The following is a 22,676-nucleotide window of genomic DNA, read 5'->3' as shown; positions in this document are numbered from 1 at the left end:
ACATTGTATCTGCATCGCATTACTTAGATTGAAAGCCCATCAGGAATTAGTCTCACACCTAATTTACAACTTGTGATATTACATTTTGTAAAGGGCTAAGTAAATACACAGCTTATAATAAATAATATAACACTGGAATACTGGTTGTACTATAAAAAAAAAACCAGGGAGATAAGAAAAGTATGTGAGTTCACAGTGCACTCTGTGCTAGGCTCCAAATATACAACTGATCTGGGGTTATTTTGACTACTTAGGAGTATGACATCCTAATACTATGCACTGGAATATACATGCAGCTGTCTCCTAGGCCTCTCCAGTGTTCTCATTACAGGCGGGTGCTTCTATTCTGGTGTTTACGGTCCCAATAGTTTTGCTTAGTTCAGAGCAGGCTGCAGGTTTAGCTGGGGTGTGTGTGTGTGTGTAAAGAGAAACCTAGAGGCAGAGGCAGCCAGACGAGAAGGGGGCCGAGATGGGACCAATACTACACTGGTGATTGCGGGCTGAAGAGCAGCTATGGGCTGCAGAACCAGCAGGATGTGCTGCCCAAGAGCCTGGAACAAGGTAAAGCAACGGAATGGGTGCTGGAAAAAAAAAAGTTGTGTTTTCATGCTGGGAGCTTTGCTATTTGCACAATAGGAGGAAGCTGTGTAGAGGCACTAACTTCTGCTTAACCCTTTCACGGGCAGAGGGGTTCTCTTGTGATGGGGTCAAATGATTACCCCCTAACCTTGTTCACTCTCTCACTAATAATATTAAAAAAAAAAAAAAATAGGGTATGTGTAGATTGGGGATGTCATTGGGTAACCCAATGACCTTAGGTGGGGTAAGGGGATGGTCCTAATTCTCTTTGGGGTTTTTTGTTTAGCCACTTCATAGTTTTAGTGGTATGACGTCACACTCTGGGGGTGAGTGACAGTGATCTGTTGAAGGTGACATAGGTCAGCCTATGGATAACCCATGGTCAAAAGCTATGGGTAGTCATCACTTGACCCCGGCTCAGGACAATAGGTATAATCTGCTTCTGGAGTAACACTTTAGTAGGAGTCTGCTTTGTCCTTCTTGGTGTCAGTTACATGGGGAGATAGCATGATTAGGTGACAGCCATTGGCTATTAAAGAGTTCATGTACAGGGCATAATCTCAGACAGGGGACAGGGGGGGTTATAAATCTCCATTGTCCAAGAGATATAATGTAAGAACAGAAAATGTGAATGTCTATTAATGAGAAGCTTGTGGTACTATTTTCCTCCCGTTGCCGTGACTTCTTGCACAGGCAATACGTCTTATTATAGAAAGCAAAGAAGGGGAGGTATTTTTTTGTATTCTGTAGTAAACAAGCCTTTCCCTTCTCGGTTTTGAATGAACTTCTACCACATATTGAGTGGTGCAAGCAAAGTCACATGCAGGATGTGTGTAAAAAGCAATAAGATGACTTGACCTTGCATGCCAACCTGTGTGCCAACCTGCTGTCACTGTACTACCCCTTTTCAGACACAGCTGTGTCACTTGGAGCAGGTCCTAGTGCAGTAGCTTTTATTGATCAGCTATTGCAGCATTGACCTGCAGGACTCCCTTTTCATGCCATGAATTAGTTTTTACATACATGCATACCCTGTGGAGTTGCTGTATGTCCTGCTTACAGCACCCCTGCTATAACAGCACAGCACATCTAAACCCTACCCTGCAACATTCCCTGATTTCTCTTTATGTATAGCTTTATTTATATAGCGCCCACAGTGTACTCAGAGCTTTGCAAAAGAGACAGTACAGTACAGGGAATTATAATACAATAAGTGCAACAAAGTCAGACAATATGAAAAGAGGTCCTTGCAACAGTGAGTTTACAATCTTAACTATATACACATGCTCCAAAATTAATGCACCTTTCTGTCCTTGAGCATCTCCTGTAACTACAGCACTGACTTCCAACACATACACAGCTCTGTTACTGCAATTCAACTAAATGGCTCTCTGCTGTTGTAGTACTGATTCAGACTTGCAAAGCTATGCCACTATAACTCACTTCTACCCTTCCATACTCCTGTCCCATGTCATGCACTTGCAGCTCTACCACTGCACTTCCTGTCGTAACCACACACACTTCTGTAACATTGACCGTGACACCCACACACACAGCTCTTTCTCGGCATGTTAGTATTTCCGGGCCACAGCCACGGCCCTTAACACTCACATACAGCTATGTATATACAGCTATACTTACTCATATACCGTATACCAACTGTATGTATCACCTTCCTGCCTAGAAACAGCCCCATTATTCAAGTACTGCCCCATTCATATGGCTGACTTAATACACCTCCTTCCCTTGAAATATCCGCTGCTATGTTACTAGATCTAAACCTCCATGCTTTCTGCCGCCACACCCCAGGCCTGACCTGCTGCTACGTAATACTGATGTTCACATAAAGCTCGACCACTGCCTTTCAATACTGCCCAGTAGCACACCCTGATATTGAAATCCTTGTCCCTAATAAACACCCTAAATCCTGCCCGGCAAGCTCTCACTGCGCATTTAGTACTTAACCCAGGCGTACATAAAGCTTTGGCACAGCTGTTCAGTCCTGCTCTTCACTTTTCAGAATCTTGCTTTATCAAATATTAACCCTTTCACTCTGAAGGTATCCAAGAACAGCTCATTGCAGCACTAATAACAGCAATGCTTTATTGGCCCACCCAGCAATGATGGGGTTAATACAGTTCGATACACACAAAAGTGATGGAGTAATACAGGTAGATACACACAGCAGTATGTATGTATGTCTTCATTTATATAGCACCATTAATGTACATAGCGCTTCACAGCAGTAATACACGTGACAATCATATAGATAACAAATTATATAAATAACACATAAAGGGGAGAAGTGCTTCAGACATAAAAGTAACATTTTGGAAAAGGAGTCCCTGCTTTGAAGAGCTTACAATCTAATTGGTAGGTAGGAAGGACGTACAGAGACAGTAGGAGGGTGTTCTGGTAAGTGCGTATGCAAGGGGCCAAGGTTTATGTATGCAGTGTAAAACTATCACTCATAGAGCTACTCATATGCATCTTTAAGCAGGTGTGTTTTGAGTTGGGTCTTAAAGGTGGATAGAGCGGGTACTAGTCGGGTATTGAAGGGAAGGGCATTCCAGAGGTGTGGGGCAGTCAGTGAGAAAGGTTTAAGGCCTCGTTTAGGGTGACAGAGACAGGAGGTGGAGGGAGCGCGTCTGGGTGTGCGCGCGTCAGTCTGTTGGGCGATGTGTGCTCATCATCCCCAGCAGATCTTTTCAAGCGTTCAGTAGGCGGTTCTATAGACCTGAGGTTAGGGATGGGTTTTGCTCTTCTCACTACACTTTCCGAATGATTTGATTGGCTGCCGAAGTACCAGTGACGCTGCTGCAGCTTGAAAAAAACAACTTGAGTTGTTTATGCAAACTGTAGCAAGCGTCAACTCCGTACTTCGGCGACAGGGTAGCTTCTACCCTGACAACTGATATTTACTTTAAATACTTTGCACGTCGCGAAGCAGGCACTTTGAATGAGGCCTAAGGCGGGAGAGGGCTTTAGATACAAAAGGAGTAGAGAGAAGACATGCTTGAGTGAAACGCAAGAGTCGGGATGGTGCATAGCGAGAAATTAGGGCTGATATGTAAGGAGGAGCAAAAGAGTGTAAAGCTTTAAAAGTGAGGAGGAGAATGAAGTGTGAGATGCGGGATTTGATAGGAAGCCAGGAGAGTGATTTCAGCAGGGAGACGCTGAGACAGATTTAGGAAAGAGTAGAGTGATTCTGGCAGCAGTGTTTAGGATAGATTGTAGGGGAGACAGGTGAGAGGCAGGAAGGCCGGTCAGCAGGAGGTCAAGGTAGTCGAGACGGCCATCCAGGATGATTTAGCAGAGAGACATTCAGAAACTTTAGTCTGTACAGCAGGAGTAAGGTCAAGGGTTGAAATGTAAATTTATGTATCATCAGCATAGAGGGGATATTTGAAGCCAAGAGATGTGATTAGGTCACCTAGAGAGTGTAGAGAGAAAAGAGGACAGAGCCCTGGGTACCCCCACAGAGAGATTGATAGAGGAGGAGGTGTTAGCAAAAGAGACACTGAAAGTACGATGGGAGAGGTAAGAGGAGATTCAGGATAGAGCTTTGTTACGAATACCAAGAGTATGAAAATGTGAAGGAGACGAGGGTGGATGGTCCACAGTATCATACGCTGCACAGAGCTCAAGTAATATGAGAAGAGTGTAATGACTGTCTATGGCAGCATAGAGGTCATTTATTATTTTATTGAGGGCTGTTTCAGTGGAGTGAGCAGAAAATCGGAAAACAGATTGTAGAGGGTCTAGGAGAGAATAGGTGTTGAGAAAATGGAGCAAGCGAGAGAATACAAGATATTCAAGGAGTTTAGAGGCAAGGGGCTGGAGGGAGACGGGCCGATATTTAGAAAGACAGGTAGGGTCAAGCTCGCTGTTTTTAAGTAATTGTATAACTGTTGCATGTTTGAATGACGAGGGAAAGGTACCAGAGTAGATTGAAGAGTTAAAATGCATGAGCGTAGGGATTATTGTAGGAGCAAGAGATTTTAGGAGATGGAGGGAATGGGGTCAAGAGGACAGGTGGTAGAGGGAGAAGAGGAGATCAGCAATGACACATTCTCCTCTGCGACAGCGGAAAAAGAGTCAAGGATCGCAGGAGGAGAGTTAGGAAGAAGTGTAGGATGGGAGGGGGATACAGAGGGGATGTCTGACATGGATTCCACCTTTTCCTTGAAATAGTTGGCAAAGTCCTGAGGTGAGATGGATGAAGAAGAACAAACAGCAGAGGGTGGTCTGAGTCAGCATGGATTCGACTTGTGCATGTTGATTAGTGAGGTTTAGCTTGAGAGAGGGCAGAGTTGAAACAGGATAACATAAATTTGTAGTGAAGGAAGTCTGTGAGAGAGTGAGATTTCCTCCAGAGGCGTTCAGAGGAATGAGTGCAGGAGCACAGCATGCGCGTGTGGGAATTTAGCCAGGGTCTGGAGTTAGAAAGGCAGTGAGAAAGCGGGGCATGTAGATCAAGAGAGGAGGACAGGGCAACGTTGTAGTTCCTGATCACGTTGTCAGGGTCTGGAGCAGAGCTGAGAGAAGAGAGGGATGAGCGTAAGGTGGAATCAAAAGCTGGTAGGTTAATAGAGAGCAGGTCTCTGCAGAAATGAGGGGAAGATGGAGGTGGAGAAGGGGAGAAGTGAGAGAGAGAGTGTAGGAGGACGTGCACAGAGGTATGCAAGAAAGACTTGTTAAGGTGAAATTAAATAAGGCTTTTATTGCGCCTGTTCCTTTAACATAAGAAAAAACATCCAAACATATTCAAAAAAGGGGTCAAACAACGCTTTTGTTCCACTTGGGAGTATTTCTAGTGAAACCTATGCAGTCCACAACTTCCTTTAGATAAGCATGTCTCCCAGCCTCAATCATATATCTTCATATGTGCAGATATATCAAAAGTCTTATAAAGGAAAGTCTTATCTGTTTCTTGTAGTTGGAGGGAAAGTCTTCTCTGTTCCTGGGTTGCTGCCTTTTTCCACAGGCTATGTCAGCTTTCAGGTTTAGAGGTTCTTTCCCCTGTGTCTTGCAGGCTGCGTGCTGTTTCTCCTGGCAGGCTTCAAGACATCTGTCCCTATGGTCAGTCCCACAACTTGTGAGACTCAGGAACAATCTCACTTCCTGTCTCAAAGACAGGCTTTTCTAAGAAACCTAATCAGGCAGGTGGTGTTGGTTAATTGACTACCAGCAGTTAACCACCACACTGCTGGATTAGAGGCACATTTCCTGAACAGGGATAACTCCCCTGTTACAGAGAGAAAATGAGATGAGGTGATGGTCAGAGAGAGGAAAAGGGGAAATGGAGAAGTTAGTATGATGATGCTCGTCTCCGATCAGGAAGTGGACCCTCATGGCTGAGGTAGGGATGCCAATTAACCGACCAGAGCTCAGTTAGAGTATCCATGGTCGGTAAGCAGGCAAAGGTTCAGGGCAGGCGGCAGTGGTGCAGAATCGAGGTGACAGGCAAAAGGTCAGGGCAGGCGGACGGCAGCGAGGTCGGGGTCACGGTCCGGGATCAGCAACAGGAATTCCAAATGAACTGGGAAGCCACAGGGATAGGCAAGCCAGAGGGACTGGCAAGCCACACGGAAAGCTCAGGAACGGGGAAGGCTCAGAAACTAGGAAGGCTCAGGAACTAGAGCCCAGGGTGGCCAGGAATACAATGAAAAGTATACAATGCTCAGACAGGGGCTGGAAGTTACTGGCTGCTATTTAAGCCCTTGAACAGTTGCAGCCATTATAGCAGGCTGCCAGTAATCAAAATGTTCACAGCAGCCAGGCAAGGGCGGGTTCCAGCCAAAGCCTGGACGGAAACCCGTAGAGTCAGAGAGAGAGAAGTTTTAGTGAAAACCAGGTCAAGGTAGTGGCCATCCTTATGGGTGCTGGCTGCCATCCAATGTTGAAGGCCAAAAGAAGAGGTTAGACGGAAAGCGGGAGGCCCAAGGGAGAGAGAGATCATCAATGTGGCAGTTGAAGTTCCCAAGGAGAAGAACATGGGAGCCTGAGGAGAGAAAGAAGGAGAGCCAGGACTCAAAGGGAGAGAAAGACAGAAAGGGGGTTAGTAGAGGTAGGTGGGTGATAGATTACCGCCACGTGGACAGGGAGGAGAGAAAATCTGGACAGTGTGAGCCTCAAAGGGAAAAGCAAGAGAGGGAGGAATAGGAAGGGTTCTATAGCGGCAGAGAGAGGAGAGCAGGAGCCCCACACTTCCACCCCTGCCATCAGGGCGCGGAGTGTGGGAGAAAGAAAGGCCACCATAAGAGAGGGCAGCTTCCAGAGCAGAGTCAGACTGAGTGAGCCAAGTCTCAGTTATAGCAAATAGAAGCAGAGAGTAAGAGAAAAAGAAGTAATGCACAGAGAGGAACTTCATAGAAAGGGATCGAGCATTCCAAAGGGCACAGGAGAAAGGGAGAGGGGAGGGTGACAGGGGATGGGTATGAGAATAGAGGGGTTGACACCAGAAGGAGTAGAAGTTGCATGTGGGAGGCGAGGATAGCAGGATGAGCTCATACAGAAATAAGGCAGGGACCAAGATCGGGATAGATATCTCCTGAAGCATGGAGGAGAAGCATGGATAGAAAGAGAATGTGTGAGGTTGATTTGTAGGGGTTTGTTTTAGTGCAGGGGGTATAGCTGTGTAGTGTCAGAGGGCGCAGGTAAGAAAGGAGCTCTTGTGAGCTGAGAAGTGGTGAAGGATGGAGATATATGAATAGCGTTAGAAACATAATGAGACTTGTAGAAAGAAGCACGTATTTTTAAATGAGTGAAGTGAGGTCAGAGCAAACATAAATAGTAGCGGTGGCGGCATGGCAGCAATTGTTTAGTGCTGAGATGTGCAGTTTGGGATAGATAATATCCTCCTTTCCAGCGTAGTTCAAATCCAGCAGGTGTTGCGCTGTCTACTTGATTCACTGCTCTTGAACTCCCTGTTCAACTCCACACTACATGATACTTAAAAATATGCTACTTTAAATATGGACTGCAAAAAAGCTAAGGCTGCATGGTCTGTAGTTATATAGCTCTAAAAAGTCACCTGCCTGAATTAAGTTCAGCCCAGCCAGCTAAATTATCACATGTGAGGCACATTAAAACAAATGGTATTTCTAAACAGGCGGTTGTGGTGTACTGCCTAGGTGTAAGGCCTCGTCCAGGGTTGCTGCTTGCTGGCTGAGGCGCGCTTCCGCTCGGCACTGAGCCCCTACAGCCGCAATTAGAGCGGCTTTAGTAGGGGCTCGCCTACGCTTCCGCAAGCACGCGGAAGCGTAGGTTGTATCAGATTTTTACATTTCAGCGCTCGCCTGAGCGCAGGGCCGTCACTGGCCCGCCCCCTGACGGCGTGCTGTCTAAGGCCAGAGAAAGCCCCCGCTTTCCCTGAGCCTCAGCGCGCCTCAGCACGCCAGCGGGGAGCTTGGCCGAGGCCTTGCAAGTTTAATTTAATTAAGAGACACATAAAGGGGTGATTTGGAGACAGAATTAAAATATGATTTTTAGCAAGTACTTGTTACAAGTTGAATTGACTAAAATAGGCACAGCAGGAGTAATCACAAAGTGATGGAGTAATACAGTTAGATACACACAGCATCGATGGAGTCATACAGTAAGGTACAAACACACTCTCGCTCTGCTGCTGTGTTCTGTGCTATCCTGACAGCACAGGGCCTTTGCACAATTAGTCTTCAATACTTCCCCATTACAAGGTAGCACAAGGCTCGTAAACACGGCCTCTCCTGACATTACAAGTGGGGTTGGCATGAGACGGGAATTTCTTTCTCAGCGCGGCACGTTATACATTCCTTCTAGGGATCTGTCCTTGATATCTAGCCTGACTCCGGGTCTGGGAGGGACTCTCCAAGGCTGTGACAGGACATGGGGAAGGAATATCCCCATTTAACCCTTCTACTGCCAGAGGGGCCAGCAAGCCATTGAAACATAGAAACCAACGAGAAAGTCAACTGGATACAGCTGTCTAGCAGTGAAGATGTTAAACAAGCTTTTCTGAACCCAGAGGTCTCATTCTTACCTTCAGGAACAACCTGGTTCTGTAAACATTGAATGTTAATTGCCCCTGCATTTTATGGGGAAGTAAAATGGCTGCCAGCAGCATCACTGTCCACGAGACAATTAAAGGGAATGGCAGGTGTCAGGACAATGTTAATGTTATTCATTCTATCATTGCAATGATGTTGCTGGTATTCATCAGCCTGAAAAGACCCGGACAAGCGAAACATTCCTGCCCATACTTGCTAAGCAGTGCTATTCCACAGGACACCAACCGGTGCTGGTAGACACCTTACCACCCATTCAAGGGAATCGGCCATACAGTATCCAGGGGCCAAAAATGTCTTGCTCCACTTAGCAGATATGGGCCTACATTTTTTAAGTACTGTTGGAGATAATGTTTGTTTATTTATTTATAAAAATGTGTTACCAGGCAGTAATACATTGAGAGTTACCTCTCGTTTTCAAGTACATTTGACGCTGCGTTGCCATGGAGACGCGTGGACTGAAGCCGGTAAGTAAATTTACAGAGGCTTCGCGCTCTCAGCGCAGGGCCTCTGTAACCGCCGCGACCCCCCCCCCGCCCCAATAAAGTCTCGGGGCGCGCCCCCCAGTTTGCGCACCGCTACAGTAAGGGAAGGAGGAGCGGCAATGAAGTTGATACGATGTCTCATATCTGGTGGTCTTTTCCCAAACTTGTTCCAAGATCTTTGATTAGATCAAAGAACAAACCCATCAAACAATTTCAAGAGATCCATCTACAGCATTATTTTATTTAAAAAAAAAAAATCCCAAAACATACTGTACCTAAACGCTTCCAAATATTGACGTCACACATATTATTGTCCACCAGATGCGCTATAGCTAACTTCTGTAAGCAAAGAAGTTAATCTTATGGAATGTCTCACAAATTTGCTAAATGGATGTTTTGATCAATTCTGTGAGATTTGGCTCCCCTGGGAATCGTCACAATATGTCAGAATTTGATCATATAAATATGTAAATGTATTTGATCTGAATTGCAAATTTATGATCAAATAAAAATGTATATGAATAGTACCATTGTCCCCCTCATCCTTCCTTTCCTCATCCCTATTATTTTTTGGGGACCTTTCCCATTCACCTTTTATAAATTATGAAAATGTATAAAATAAATAGTTTAAAAAAAGCAGTTTTATTGCTTCTTTTTTTTAACCGGATGCTTCGTTTTTGTGGATATACAGTATAAGGATTTGAAATATTAAGTGTCCATGAGGTTAAAATGAAGCTCTCCGTAAAGACCAGTGCAGTCTAAAAATTACTATGGTAACCCTACAAGATAGAGATTAAGAAAATCCTGTTTTAACACTAAAAAAAGCTATGTAAAAAAAAAAAGCTCCGCTTAAGATACTAACATTGTATGAATTAAACTCATATAGGCTTTTTCATGAATGGCACACCGTGAGCACGTGACTTGTGTATGTGATAAGGGTTAATATATCTTGCTATTCAGCTGTGACTCCCTTATCTCCCCCCAGGGTCCCAAAAATGAGCAATAGCTCACCCTAAACCGTCACACTATACCTCAATTCGCTGCCACCACCAAGAATAATTTCAGGTCTTACCTGCAGAGTCCTCGGATCTCGGTTTACTCGGGAAAATATATAATTTAACACAAAACAATGTAGCAAAATGTGTCCTAAAATGCGGCTACTCTCTTCGAAAGGTGTTAGATTCATTCCCCAAAGACAATATATATTACATTTTAAATTTAATATACAAAAATAGTACAGTGCTTGGTTACAGAAAAAGAATGTTATAACAAACATACAAAATAGAAATGCAGACAGTTCATAAAATAAACAGAGTAAAACATCAGAAAGCCTAAATACGTTCCCACTTATTAGACTCCTCCGAGAGGTCTCTAAGTATTAGGAGAATCCACATGTTATGGAATAACACTGCTCTTGTTGAATTCTAATTTCATATCCCAAATACAGGCATTTTATAAAAAAAAGACCTCAGTAATGGGTACAGAATGAGCTCACCCTCTTGGGCGTGCCCTTAACACCTCCCCCCCCTCCAACTCAAAATAGCTCAGAGTAACAATATCCTATAACCCTTTCCCCCGTAACTCGTAGAATAATGTGACCCACTTTATCACATTCGGATGATCAAAATACACGTTTAAACATCTATTTTGATTTGCTAATTTGAATCTTTAGGGGGCAAATGGATATCTTACATATGCAGCTCGGGCAACCTGTCATTTATGGAATCAATTTAAACAGCTGCACTTACGGGCCAGAAATATATCTAGCCCACCAGATAAGCACCACCCGTTACTGATTACTGAAGAGGTTGAGCGAGGGCTAATCTCTAGTCTGCGCAGAAATATACATTTCATATTGTTGGGGGGCACAGCACATGTGAATTATGTTGCATTTTGTAAAACTGTAAGGCGCATGCAAAAACGTTGTCACCTTTTGTCCTTCTCTGGCTCGGGAGGGACAGTAATCTTTTACAATCAGCCTTTGAGGACGGGTTTGAGCAGTGAGGCCTACAGTATGTATCCTGTCAGTTCACTATCCTTTTCATTGCTTAATTACCCCACAGACATCAACACGAAATAGGCCAGGATCATTCTTAAATACCCCTGAGAAACACAAAGAAACAGGTATTTTGAAATATCCTGTTAACCCCTTGCTGGCAGTAATATTAAAATATTGAATATTTGAAAGGCATTATCGTGACGGGCTTCTGGGCGGATTATCCCTTTGAAGTCCAGCAAAGCGCGGTCACGTGACCACGGCGGCCCTTTACACAGAAACGGAAAGAGGAGGAATCCAACTTTTCCATTTGCCTTCACGGCAGATAGTGTCCCGAGGGTCCATTGGAACACAGGATACGACTTAAGCTGAAACATGGGCATGGCGTAGCCACAATGTCACGGGACCCCCTCCCCCCAGTGGCGGATTTAGAAAAATGCCGCCCTTAGGCACTCACCTGGTGCCGGCCTCATCCTCCAGCGCTGCACCGTCCCGTTGCCATGGCATGAGTGATTAGTGCTGGCCGCCCGGGCATGCACGATCAGTCCTTGCTGGCCACGCATGCGCACTCGGCGTTTGGTGGCCACGCATGCGCAATCGGCGCTTGCTGGACGCACATGCACGATCGGTGCTTGCCAGACGCCTGTGCGCAAGTGCTGATTGCATATGCCGTCCCCAAATTCTGCCGCCCAAAAATGTTGCCGCCTTAGGCCCAGACCTATTGGGCCTAATTGAAAATCCGCCACTGGGACCCCTGGTGTCGCAGACCCCATGATGTAGGGATCACCTCTTGTTGCCCCTCAAAGGTTAAGCCATTACCAAAACTACCTTTGCATAGCAATAAATATGTAAACGAAACTTCACAAATGGACACAAGTACGATAGAGGCTGGTTGGGGTGTGTTTCCTGGTCAACGAGGCCATGAATAGATATTTTATTCCAGACTGTAGCCTTTGGTGCCATGATGGGCATTTACAGTACTCTTGCCCATTTTTTTTGCTATGATAAATGCAGCAGTTCCTTACATTGACAGTAATGCAATTATCTAAGCTGCCGATCGATCGGTTCTCCCGTAATATAATATTATAACACATAATGAGAATAAGCGCTTCAGATATAAAACTATAGGAAGGGGGCCTCTGTCCCAAAGACCTTACAATCTTGAAAAATATATATACAGGAGGGCCCCGGGTATACGGCGGGTTCCGTTCAGGGGCCCGCCGTATGGTGAAAATCGCCGGAAAGAGGATCCGGCGATTTTCAGGTGTTTGCATGCGCAAATCGGCATTTTTGTCGTTCTGCGCATGCGCGACCTATGGTCTGCGCGCGCAAACTGCAGTATGCGCGTGCAAACTACGGTCTGCGCATGCGCGCCGGGCGCAACCGCTCGTTCTGCGCATGCGCGATTTAAGATCCAAGATGGCGACCCCCTTCTCGGTGCCGCCGTATCGGCGGATCGCCGAGAAGCGGGAACGGGCTGTATATATTTCACATAGCGCTTTTCTCCTAATGGGACTCAAAGCACTTCCCAATTACAGTATAGTGCGCAGTACGCAGCACATAGGAATCTTACAGACACAGCCCCTGCCCAGATGAGGCATATGTTTTTGGTGCCTGAAGGAGATAAGGTGACTTGCCCAGGGTCACAAGGAGCTGACACCAGGAATTGAACCAGGCTCTTCTTCAATCTCAGTGTCATTGATGATATTTAATGTCCAAACTCACGGAGCCACTCCTTCTCCCTAAGTAGTACGTGGGAAGAACTTACAGAGACAGTAGGAGGGGTAAGTGAATTTGCAAGGGGCCGAGGTCAGTGCATATGAGATGTACAGTATCAGCCAGCAGAGTTACCCATATGCTTCATTAAAGAGGTGTGTTTTAAAAGTGGTCCTAATATGTGACTGCCTATTTCAAAAGAGGAAGTGCTGGGGCTTAATAAATAGTTGTTATAGCAACCCAAGTAGCTTAATACACAAAAAATAATTACAACGTGCGTGTGTGAGGGGAAGGATGTAGTAAGTATTATCTAATACTACACAACTGATTTATTTAAAAAACAAAATATATATACAGTATACTGTATTATGAATTAAATGTTGCTTTTAGTATCTTTTCTTCACTGAAATGGCAGTGTTTACATAAACCAGGGGTCAGGGTTTCACAATATTCACCTGCTTCAGCACAGGTGGCTCAGTCTTTGCTTGAGCCACCTGTGCTGAAGCAGGGATATCCTGAAAACTTGACCTGTTGGGGGATCTTGAGGACTGGAGTTGAGACCCCCTGGTGTATGTAAATACATTGCAATTTCAGTGAAGAAAAGATACTAAAAGCAACATTTAATTCATAATACAGTATATACTGTATATATATATATATATATATATATATATATATATATATATATATATATATATATATATATATATATATATATATATATATATATATATATATATATATACCGGCTAACACGGTACTGATACCTCTACATGTATATATATATATTTCAAATAAATCAGTTGTGTAGTATCTTATACTATATTAGTGAAAGCACTGTATGTTTGCCTGCCTGCCTGCATGCCTGCCTGCTGGATGTCCGGTGTCCCTAGCGGCAATCTCATTGGTCCCTTGGCCCGCCCGCCCCCGCACACCTCTCATTGGCCTCACACACTCACACCACCCCCTTGGCCCGCCCCCCACACCTCTCATTGGCCTCACACACTCACACCACCCCCTTGGCCCGCCCCCCACACCTCTCATTGGCCTCACACACTCACACCACCCCCTTGGCCCGCCCCCCACACCTCTCATTGGCCTGAGGCGGAGTGACGGGCCAAAGGTCCAAAAAAATAAATAACACACACACACACACACACACACACACACACACACACACACACACACACACACACACACACACACACACACACACACACACACACACACACACACACACACACACACACCCCTCTCTCCCCTCTCCAAATCACCTTTTCCCCCTCCCCAGCGGCATCACCTCTTCCCCCTCCCCAGCGGCATCACCTCTTCCCCCTCCCCAGCGGCATCACCTCTTCCCCCTCCCCAGCGGCATCACCTCTTCCCCCTCCCCAGCGGCATCACCTCTTCCCCCTCCCCAGCGGCATCACCTCTTCCCCCTCCCCAGCGGCATCACCTCTCCCCGCTCCAAATCACCTCTCCCCGCTCCAAATCACCTCTCCCCGCTCCAAATCACCTCGCTTCCCGCAGCTGCCACGCGGCGCGTAAGATGGCGGACCCCCTTCCTCCCTCGCGGCGCCGAGTCAGACGGTGGCGGCGCCCGGAAGTACAGGTAGGTGTCGCTCCCCACCTCCGGCGCCAAACGGAACTGAGAAAGGGCGCATCAACTGAGAGGTGTGTGTGTGTGTGTGTGTGTGTGTGTGTGTGTGTGTGTGTGTGTGTGTGTGTGTGTGTGTGTGTGTGTGTGTGTGTGTGTCACTGTCCACTGCCCCCCCCCTCCTATCCACTGCCCCCCCCTCCTGTCCACTGCCCCCCCCTCCTGTCCACTGCCCCCCCCTCCTGTCCACTGCGTCCCCCCTCCTGTCCACTGCGTCCCCCCTCCTGTCCACTGCGTCCCCCCTCCTGTCCCCCCTCCTGTCCCCCCTCCTGTCCACTGCCCCCCCCTCCTGTCCACTGCCCCCCCCCCCTCCTGTCCACTGCCCCCCCTCCTGTCCACTGCCCCCCCCTCCTGTCCACTGCCCCCCCCTCCTGTCCACTGCCCCCCCTCCTGTCCACTGCCCCCCCTCCTGTCCACTGCCCCCCCCCTCCTGTCCACTGCCCCCTCCCTCCTGTCCACTGCCCCCCCCCTCCTGTCCACTGCCCCCCCCCTCCTGTCCACTGCCCCCCCCTCCTGTCCACTGCCCCCCCCTCCTGTCCACTGCCCCCCCCCCTCCTGTCCACTGCCCCCCCCCTCCTGTCCACTGCCCCCCCCCCCCTCCTGTCCACTGCCCCCCCCCCCTCCTGTCCACTGCCCCCCCCCCCCCCCTCCTGTCCACTGCCCCCCCCCTCCTGTCCACTGCCCCCCCCCCCTCCTGTCCACTGCCCCCCCCCCTCCTGTCCACTGCCCCCCCCCTCCTGTCCACTGCCCCCTCCCTCCTGTCCACTGCCCCCCCCTCCTGTCCACTGCCCCCCCCCTCCTGTCCACTGCCCCCCCCCTCCTGTCCACTGCCCCCCCCCCTCCTGTCCACTGCAGGAAATGCAGGGGGAGGAATCCATGCCTTTGAGGCGCCCCCCCCCTCCCTTTGACGCCCCCCCCTCCCTTTGACGCCCCCCCCTCCCTTTGACGCCCCCCCCCCTCCCTTTGACGCCCCCCCCTCTCCCTTTGACGCCCCCCCCTCTCCCTTTGACGCCCCCCCCCTCCCTTTGACGCCCCCCCCCTCCCTTTGACGCCCCCCCCTCCCTTTGACGCCCCCCCCTCCCTTTGACGCCCCCCCCCCTCCCTTTGACGCCCCCCCTCCCTTTGACGCCCCCCCCCTCCCTTTGACGCCCCCCCCCCTCCCTTTGACGCCCCCCCCCCCTCCCTTTGACGCCCCCCCCCTCCTTTTGACGCCCCCCCCCCCTCCCTTTGACGCCCCCCCCCTCCCTTTGACGCCCCCCCCCTCCCTTTGACGCCCCCCCCCCTCCCTTTGACGCCCCCCCCCCCTCCCTTTGACGCCCCCCCCCTCCCTTTGACGCCCCCCCCTGCCTTTGACGCCCCCCCTGCCTTTGACGCCCCGCGCGCACACACTGACTGACTGCCGCACGCACGCACACACTGACTGACGCGCACACAAAGCCTGACTGACGCACGCACACACTGACTGAGGCACACACTGACTGTGTGTGCGTCAGTCAGTCTGTGTGTGTTTGTGTTTCTGCCTCAGACTCACTGACGCGCGAGCAAACACACAGTGACTGACGCACACACGCTACATGAAGCTGTAAAGGAGGGAGGGAGGGGGGGGACTGGATTGATGTGAATGGGGGACAAACAGAGAGAGGGGGGAGGAGAGAGAGGAACGGGAACATTACATCCCGGGCAACGCCGGGTCTCTCAGCTAGTTAGATAATATTTACTACATCCTTCCCCTCACACACAGACTCTTTATGCACTTTGTAATGATTTTTAGTGTATTAAGCCAGGGGTACACAAACTGGGAGGCGGGGGGCACAGGATTTTTCCAGGGGGGGCACGCGTGGTTGCAGAGGCCCCATGCTCTTCCCCGAGGCATTTAAATTAAACGTCGGGGGACCACGCGAGGCCTCTGCAACCTCAACTTACCGGGATTCATCTGGCTTCTGGTAACGTCGCCATGACAACGCATCGTCAAATTACGCCGCGGGGTCATGTGACGGGGCACGTCGTCATGGCAGCACGCGTCAAATGACGCTGTGGGGCCACGTGACGTCACATGACCCTCGGCGTCATTTGACGCCAGGTCACTCGAGAGGGCGGGGGGGGGCGTGAGTGCAGGGACCGGGGACACAGTGGGGGCACAGCCAAAAAAAACTTTGCGCACCTCTGTCAATGTCGCTGAATACACATTAAGCAACGTCTGATCTGGCAGATATTTAAAAAGTCCCCAGCCAAGAGATATGCTCAGAATGTAACCAACGTCTTCACAGTTCTCCTGCATTTCACGGTCTGACACAGATGGAAAGGATAAAAAAACATATAGGAGGATATGAATCAAAGTCTCCCAGCTGCACAATCAGGGCACAAGTGGAGCTAGAAAACAGCATCATACTTATCAAAGCAAAACCCATTCCATGGGATTCCTTATCGTTGTTAAAGCTGGTGCAGTTCTTTTGCTGCCCTGGTTTTGCAACCGGGTGTCACTGACACATATCACTGTCACGGGAATATAGGAGTGCTCACCACAAACCGGACTGGACCGCGAGGCCGAGGTGGGGATACAGGAAAACCGCCGCCCTACAGCCGCGTGAGCGGGTCCGGTAAGCAGAGTCGTGTAGATAGCCTTGTTCGGGAGAGGAGAGAGTAGAGTGGTAGAGGTACTTGCCAGATCCAGGGTAGGAGAGGTCAGGAGTAGTCGGTGTCCAAAGCCAGGGTCGAGGAGAGGAGAAGGTAGAAGTCCGTTGAGCGAGCCGGGGTTCGAGGGTGCCAGAGATCGGGAGTCCAGGTACAGGTTCAGGGTCTATGACGGAAGACAAAAGCAGACTGCGAAGTAGCTTGTAGCAAGCACAACTAGAGACTGAATATGCTCAGCAATCAGCTCAGGGCTGGAGGCACTATATACTGACAGGAACCAATGAGAACCTCCAGCGGTGATGTCAGAGGTAGGTAGAGCGCTGATAGGCTGAGGCAGGATGCAGAACCGGTGGGAACGGAACAATAACATTGGCGGCAGTAGAGATGGACATAGTAGCGCGCGACGCGCGCGACGGAAGGGGCGGGTTGAGTTCGCCAGACTAAAAGACAGGAGCCGTAGGCACGCGCGCGGCCTTTCCACGGCGGCGCGCATGGACAGCAGGGGCTGCCGGGAGTTCAGGAGGAAGAGGAGGCCCACGTGACCGGGTGCCGCGCGCCCCGGCAGCCGAGGTAGGAACCGCAGCGGGCAGAGACCTTACAGTACCCCCCCCTTCAGGGTCGAACTCCGGACGATCCTTACCAGGTTTAAGCGGAAATTTAGAATGAAAAGCCCGTACCAGCCTGGGGGCGTGTACCTGGATTTGAGGAATCCATGCCCTTTCTTCGGGTCCAAAACCCCTCCAATGCACCAAATACTGGAGGCCTCCTCTAGAAATGCGAGAATCTAGAATGGATTGTACCTCAAACTCTTCTTGTCCATTGACGAGTCTGGGGGAAGGTGTGATGTGTTGGATCAGAGGATTGGGTACAAACGTTTGAGTAGAGAACAATGAAAGGCGGAGGGAATCTTCATGGTAGCAGGTAGTTTGAGTCGGTAGGTAACCGGATTGATCCTCTTCAATATAGGGAATGGACCGATAAATCGGGGTGCCAGCTTTGGGGATGTGACCTTCAAGCGTATGTTTTTAGTAGATAGCCATACTTTCTGACCAGGAACGAAATCGGGTGGTCTCTGACGATGCCGATCCGCCTGCTTTTTCTGCATGGCTGTGGCCCGCTTGAGATTATCCCGAATCCTGGACCAGGAAGCTTGAAGATCCCGAATCCTCTCTTCTGCGGCTGGAACTCCTGTACTCGGCCCAGACTGAGGAAGGGTAGAAGGATGAAAGCCAAAATTAGAAAAGAATGGAGACTGTAAAGTGGACTCATTCCTGAGATTATTGTGAGCGAATTCCGCCCAAGGAAGTAGGTCGAGCCAATTGTCCTGAGAGTCCGATATGAAACAACGGAGGAACTGCTCCAGTGACTGATTGGTTCGTTCAGTTTGACCATTGGTCTGTGGGTGGTATCCCGAGGAGAAGTGAAGTGCCACATTAAGTTTTTTACAGAAGGCCCTCCAGAATTTAGAAACAAATTGCGACCCCCGATCAGAAACTATGGTCTGAGGTGACCCATGGAGCCTGAAGACCTCTTTGACAAATACTTCGGCAAGTTTGGGGGCACTGGGTAGACCTTTAAGTGGGATAAAGTGTGCTTGTTTAGAAAAGCGATCGACCACTACTAATATCGTGTCCATACCCTTGGATTTGGGTAGGTCGACAATAAAGTCCATCGAGAGATGTTCCCAAGGACGATCGGGAATAGGGAGGGTTTGCAGGAGTCCTGGAGGTTTATTCCGTGGAGTCTTGTTCTGTGCGCAGGTGGAACATGCTGAAACGAAATGTTGAATGTCCTTACGCATGCTAGGCCACCAAAATGTTCGTTGCAGGAGGTCAATAGTCCTTTTAATCCCTGGATGACCTGCCGTTTTAGCAGCGTGCCCCCATTGCATTACCTTCAGACGGAAGGTCGGGGGTGTGAAAAGTCGTCCAACTGGCACCCTGAGACCCTGCGGGATTTGATCTTGAACCTTGGTGATCTCTGATAGTGCGTCAAAGGTACTGGCAGACAGGACACATTTCGGAGGAAGAATAGTCTCCTGGGGATCTTCGGTTTTGTCCTCTACAGAGAATTGACGAGACAGTGCATCGGCTTTAGTGTTTTTGGAACCCGGGAGATATGAAATCAGGAAGTTGAACCGGGTGAAGAAAAGGGACCAACGTGCCTGCCGAGCGCTTAGACGACGGGCAGTCTCAATATATAAGAGGTTCTTATGGTCCGTAAGGATGGTGACGGGGTATTCCGTGCCTTCCAATAGATGTCGCCACTCTTCCAAAGCCATCTTGATCGCGAGGAGCTCACGGTTACCCACATCATAGTTCCGTTCGGCTGCAGAATTTTTTTTAGAAAAGAATGCGCAGGGATGTAGTCTGGCCTGTGGGTTTTTCCTTTGAGATAAGATCGCCCCAGCCCCTATGTCCGACGCATCCACCTCGAGAGTGAAGGGCTGTGCTGGATCAGGATGCACCAAGATAGGTGCTGTGACAAAGGCTTCCTTGAGAACCTGAAAAGCCATGATGGCATCGGGGGACCATAGTGCGGGATTGGCGTTCTTCTGAGTGAGGGCCGTGATGGGTGCGACCAGCGAGGAAAATTTTTTTATGAACCTGCGGTAATAGTTGGCAAAACCTAAAAACCTCTGTACCGCTTTCAAAGAGAGGGGGCGAGGCCAGTTCAAGACGGCTTCCACCTTGGTAGGATCCATCGCGAGTCCTGTGTCGGAGATTATGTACCCCAAAAATGACGTCGATGACTGATGGAACTGGCATTTTTCAAGCTTAGCGAACAGTCGATTCTCCCGTAACCTCTGAAGTACTTGTTTGACATGCCGAGTATGTTCCAGGAGATTCTGCGAGAATATCAGGATGTCATCTAGGTAGACCACCACGTGTTGATCCAGCAGATCTCTGAAGACGTCATTAACAAAATCCTGGAAGACAGCTGGCGCATTACAGAGACCAAAAGGCATCACGAGGTACTCATAGTGCCCATCACGCGTGTTGAAGGCCGTCTTCCACTCATCTCCCTTACGAATCCGGACCAGATTGTAGGCTCCACGGAGATCAAGTTTGGAAAAGATAGTGGCGCCTTGTAACCTGTCGAAAAGTTCGGCAATCAAAGGGAGGGGATACCGATTCTTGACAGTCACCTTGTTGAGACCACGGTAATCGATGCAAGGACGAAGTGTGCCGTCCTTTTTCTTTACAAAAAAGAAACCTGCTCCTGCTGGAGAAGAGGACTTACGTATGAAGCCTCTCTGGAGGTTCTCCTGTATATAAAGTTTCATCGCCTTGGTCTCGGGGAGGGAAAGAGGATAGGTACAACCTCTGGGGGGAATCGCGCCAGGAAGAAGTTCGATCGGGCAATCGTAGGCGCGATGGGGTGGTAATTCCTCCGCCTGAATCTTGTCGAAGACATCTCTGAACTCCCAGTAGGCGTCCGGAAGAAGGGAATTCTTGGGTTCCGGATGTGTGGCAGCTACTAGGGCATTAGATGAAACCAGACAAGTGTCTTGACACCGATCTCTCCAGGTGAGGGGTTGTGACTGAAGCCAGTCGATCTGGGGATTATGGTGCTGGAGCCATGGAAGACCCAATATCACGTCTACTGCCGGCGTGTGGATGGCATCCAACTGAATTTGTTCGGAATGGTGTCCTGACATCTTAAGACGGAGGGGAATGGTCTGATGAGATATAAATGCGGGTTGCAAAGGCCTACCGTCAATGGCTTCAAGGCCTACGGGCCAATCCTTGGCTACCAGAGGGATCTGGTTTCTCTCCGCAAATGATTGATCAATGAAATTCCCACCAGACCCGGAGTCTAGGAAGGCCCTCGTAAAGATGTCTCCAAAGTCCCCTGATAGAGTTATAGGAAGAAGTATCTTAGATGGTAGTTTGGGAGAGAAAGGAGAGGTTACCATGCCCAGTGTAGTTCTCCCAGTACTCACTGGGGGCTGGCGTTTCCCGACTTGGAAGGACAGGTACTCACCAGGTTTCCACCATTACCGCAGTAGAGGCAAAGACCCGCCCGACGGCGACGTAGTCTTTCCGTTAACGAAAGGCGAGCTCCACCCAACTGCATGGGTTCTTCGGAAGATACGGCGACGGACTCCCCTGGAGCTGTGTGTGAAGAAAAAGTGGATTGGGTACCTTTTAGACGTTTTCCTTTCTCTACTCTTCGCTCCTGAAGCCGCTGGTCCATACGGATACAGAGTGCGATGAGTGCATCCAATGAGGTAGGGCGCTCTAGTGCGGCCAGCTCGTCTTTGAGAGTGTCATTCAAACCCTGCCAAAACACTGCGGCGAGTGCTTCATCATTCCACTTAGTTTCAGCGGAAATGGTGCGAAACTCCAGTGCGTAGCGTGCCACCGAGCGATTACCCTGTAAAACATTGAGGAGAGAAGAAGCGGCCGTTACCCTCCTTCCTGGTGTATCGAACACCTTCCGGAATTCAGTACAAAACCGGTCCAGGCTTGAGGTCAGCTCCGGGCGATGCTCCCATATGGGTGTAGCCCAGGCCAGGGCGTCATCGGTCAGCAGAGAGTAGATGTACGCAACCTTGGAACGAGGAGTCGGAAAGTGAGAGGGTAACAGTTCAAATTGGACGGAACACTGCGCCAGAAAGCCACGGCATGCTGAAGGCTCTCCCGAATAGCGATTGGGGGAAGGTAGACGAGGTTCCGGAGAATGAGTCAAAGGTACCGGCGGAGAAAAAATAGGAGCAGGAGGAGCGGCAGCAGCCTCGGGAGAGGACAGAAGGGATTTGAGTTGCTCCGAAATGGTACCCAGGGAATTTTGGAGCATCTCCATACGCTGGTTATTTTGGGAGAGACAGTTCTCTACTTCCTTGAACAGGCCATCGTGTTCGCTCAGGCGTCGATCCACCTCGGCGGAGTCCAGGTCTGTAGGGCTGAGCATACTGTCACGGGAATATAGGAGTGCTCACCACAAACCGGACTGGACCGCGAGGCCGAGGTGGGGATACAGGAAAACCGCCGCCCTACAGCCGCGTGAGCGGGTCCGGTAAGCAGAGTCGTGTAGATAGCCTTGTTCGGGAGAGGAGAGAGTAGAGTGGTAGAGGTACTTGCCAGATCCGGGGTAGGAGAGGTCAGGAGTAGTCGGTGTCCAAAGCCAGGGTCGAGGAGAGGAGAAGGTAGAAGTCCGTTGAGCGAGCCGGGGTTCGAGGGTGCCAGAGATCGGGAGTCCAGGTACAGGTTCAGGGTCTATGACGGAAGACAAAAGCAGACTGCGAAGTAGCTTGTAGCAAGCACAACTAGAGACTGAATATGCTCAGCAATCAGCTCAGGGCTGGAGGCACTATATACTGACAGGAACCAATGAGAACCTCCAGCGGTGATGTCAGAGGTAGGTAGAGCGCTGATAGGCTGAGGCAGGATGCAGAACCGGTGGGAACGGAACAATAACATTGGCGGCAGTAGAGATGGACATAGTAGCGCGCGCGCGCAACGCGCGCGACGGAAGGGGCGGGTTGAGTTCGCCGGACTAAAAGACAGGAGCCGTAGGCGCGCGCGCGGCCTTTCCACGGCGGCGCGCATGGACAGCAG

At 49.5% G+C, this 22,676-nt stretch overlaps 1 protein-coding gene across 3 annotated transcripts in view; it reads left to right on the top strand.

Annotated features, from left to right (window-relative positions):
* The first annotated feature begins 285 nt into the window (after positions 1-285).
* The window catches only part of CCDC69 (coiled-coil domain containing 69), a 33,224-nt gene continuing 10,833 nt past the window's right edge, over positions 286-22,676 (top strand). Inside the window, exon 1 of one of the 3 annotated variants that reach the window (XM_075602124.1) lies at positions 286-561. In XM_075602124.1, coding sequence (XP_075458239.1) covers positions 514-561 — 48 coding nt within the window. In that variant the 5' untranslated portion in view covers positions 286-513. The remainder of the gene's footprint in view (positions 562-22,676) is intronic. The other 2 variants (XM_075602123.1, XM_075602125.1) reach the window with 2 other exon arrangements.

The sequence above is a fragment of the Ascaphus truei genome, chromosome 5, assembly GCF_040206685.1.
Source record: "Ascaphus truei isolate aAscTru1 chromosome 5, aAscTru1.hap1, whole genome shotgun sequence".
NCBI classification, from domain to species: Eukaryota; Metazoa; Chordata; class Amphibia; order Anura; family Ascaphidae; genus Ascaphus; species Ascaphus truei.
The sequence above is the reverse complement of the archived record's forward strand: the minus strand, read 5'-3'. Positions and strand labels throughout refer to the sequence as shown.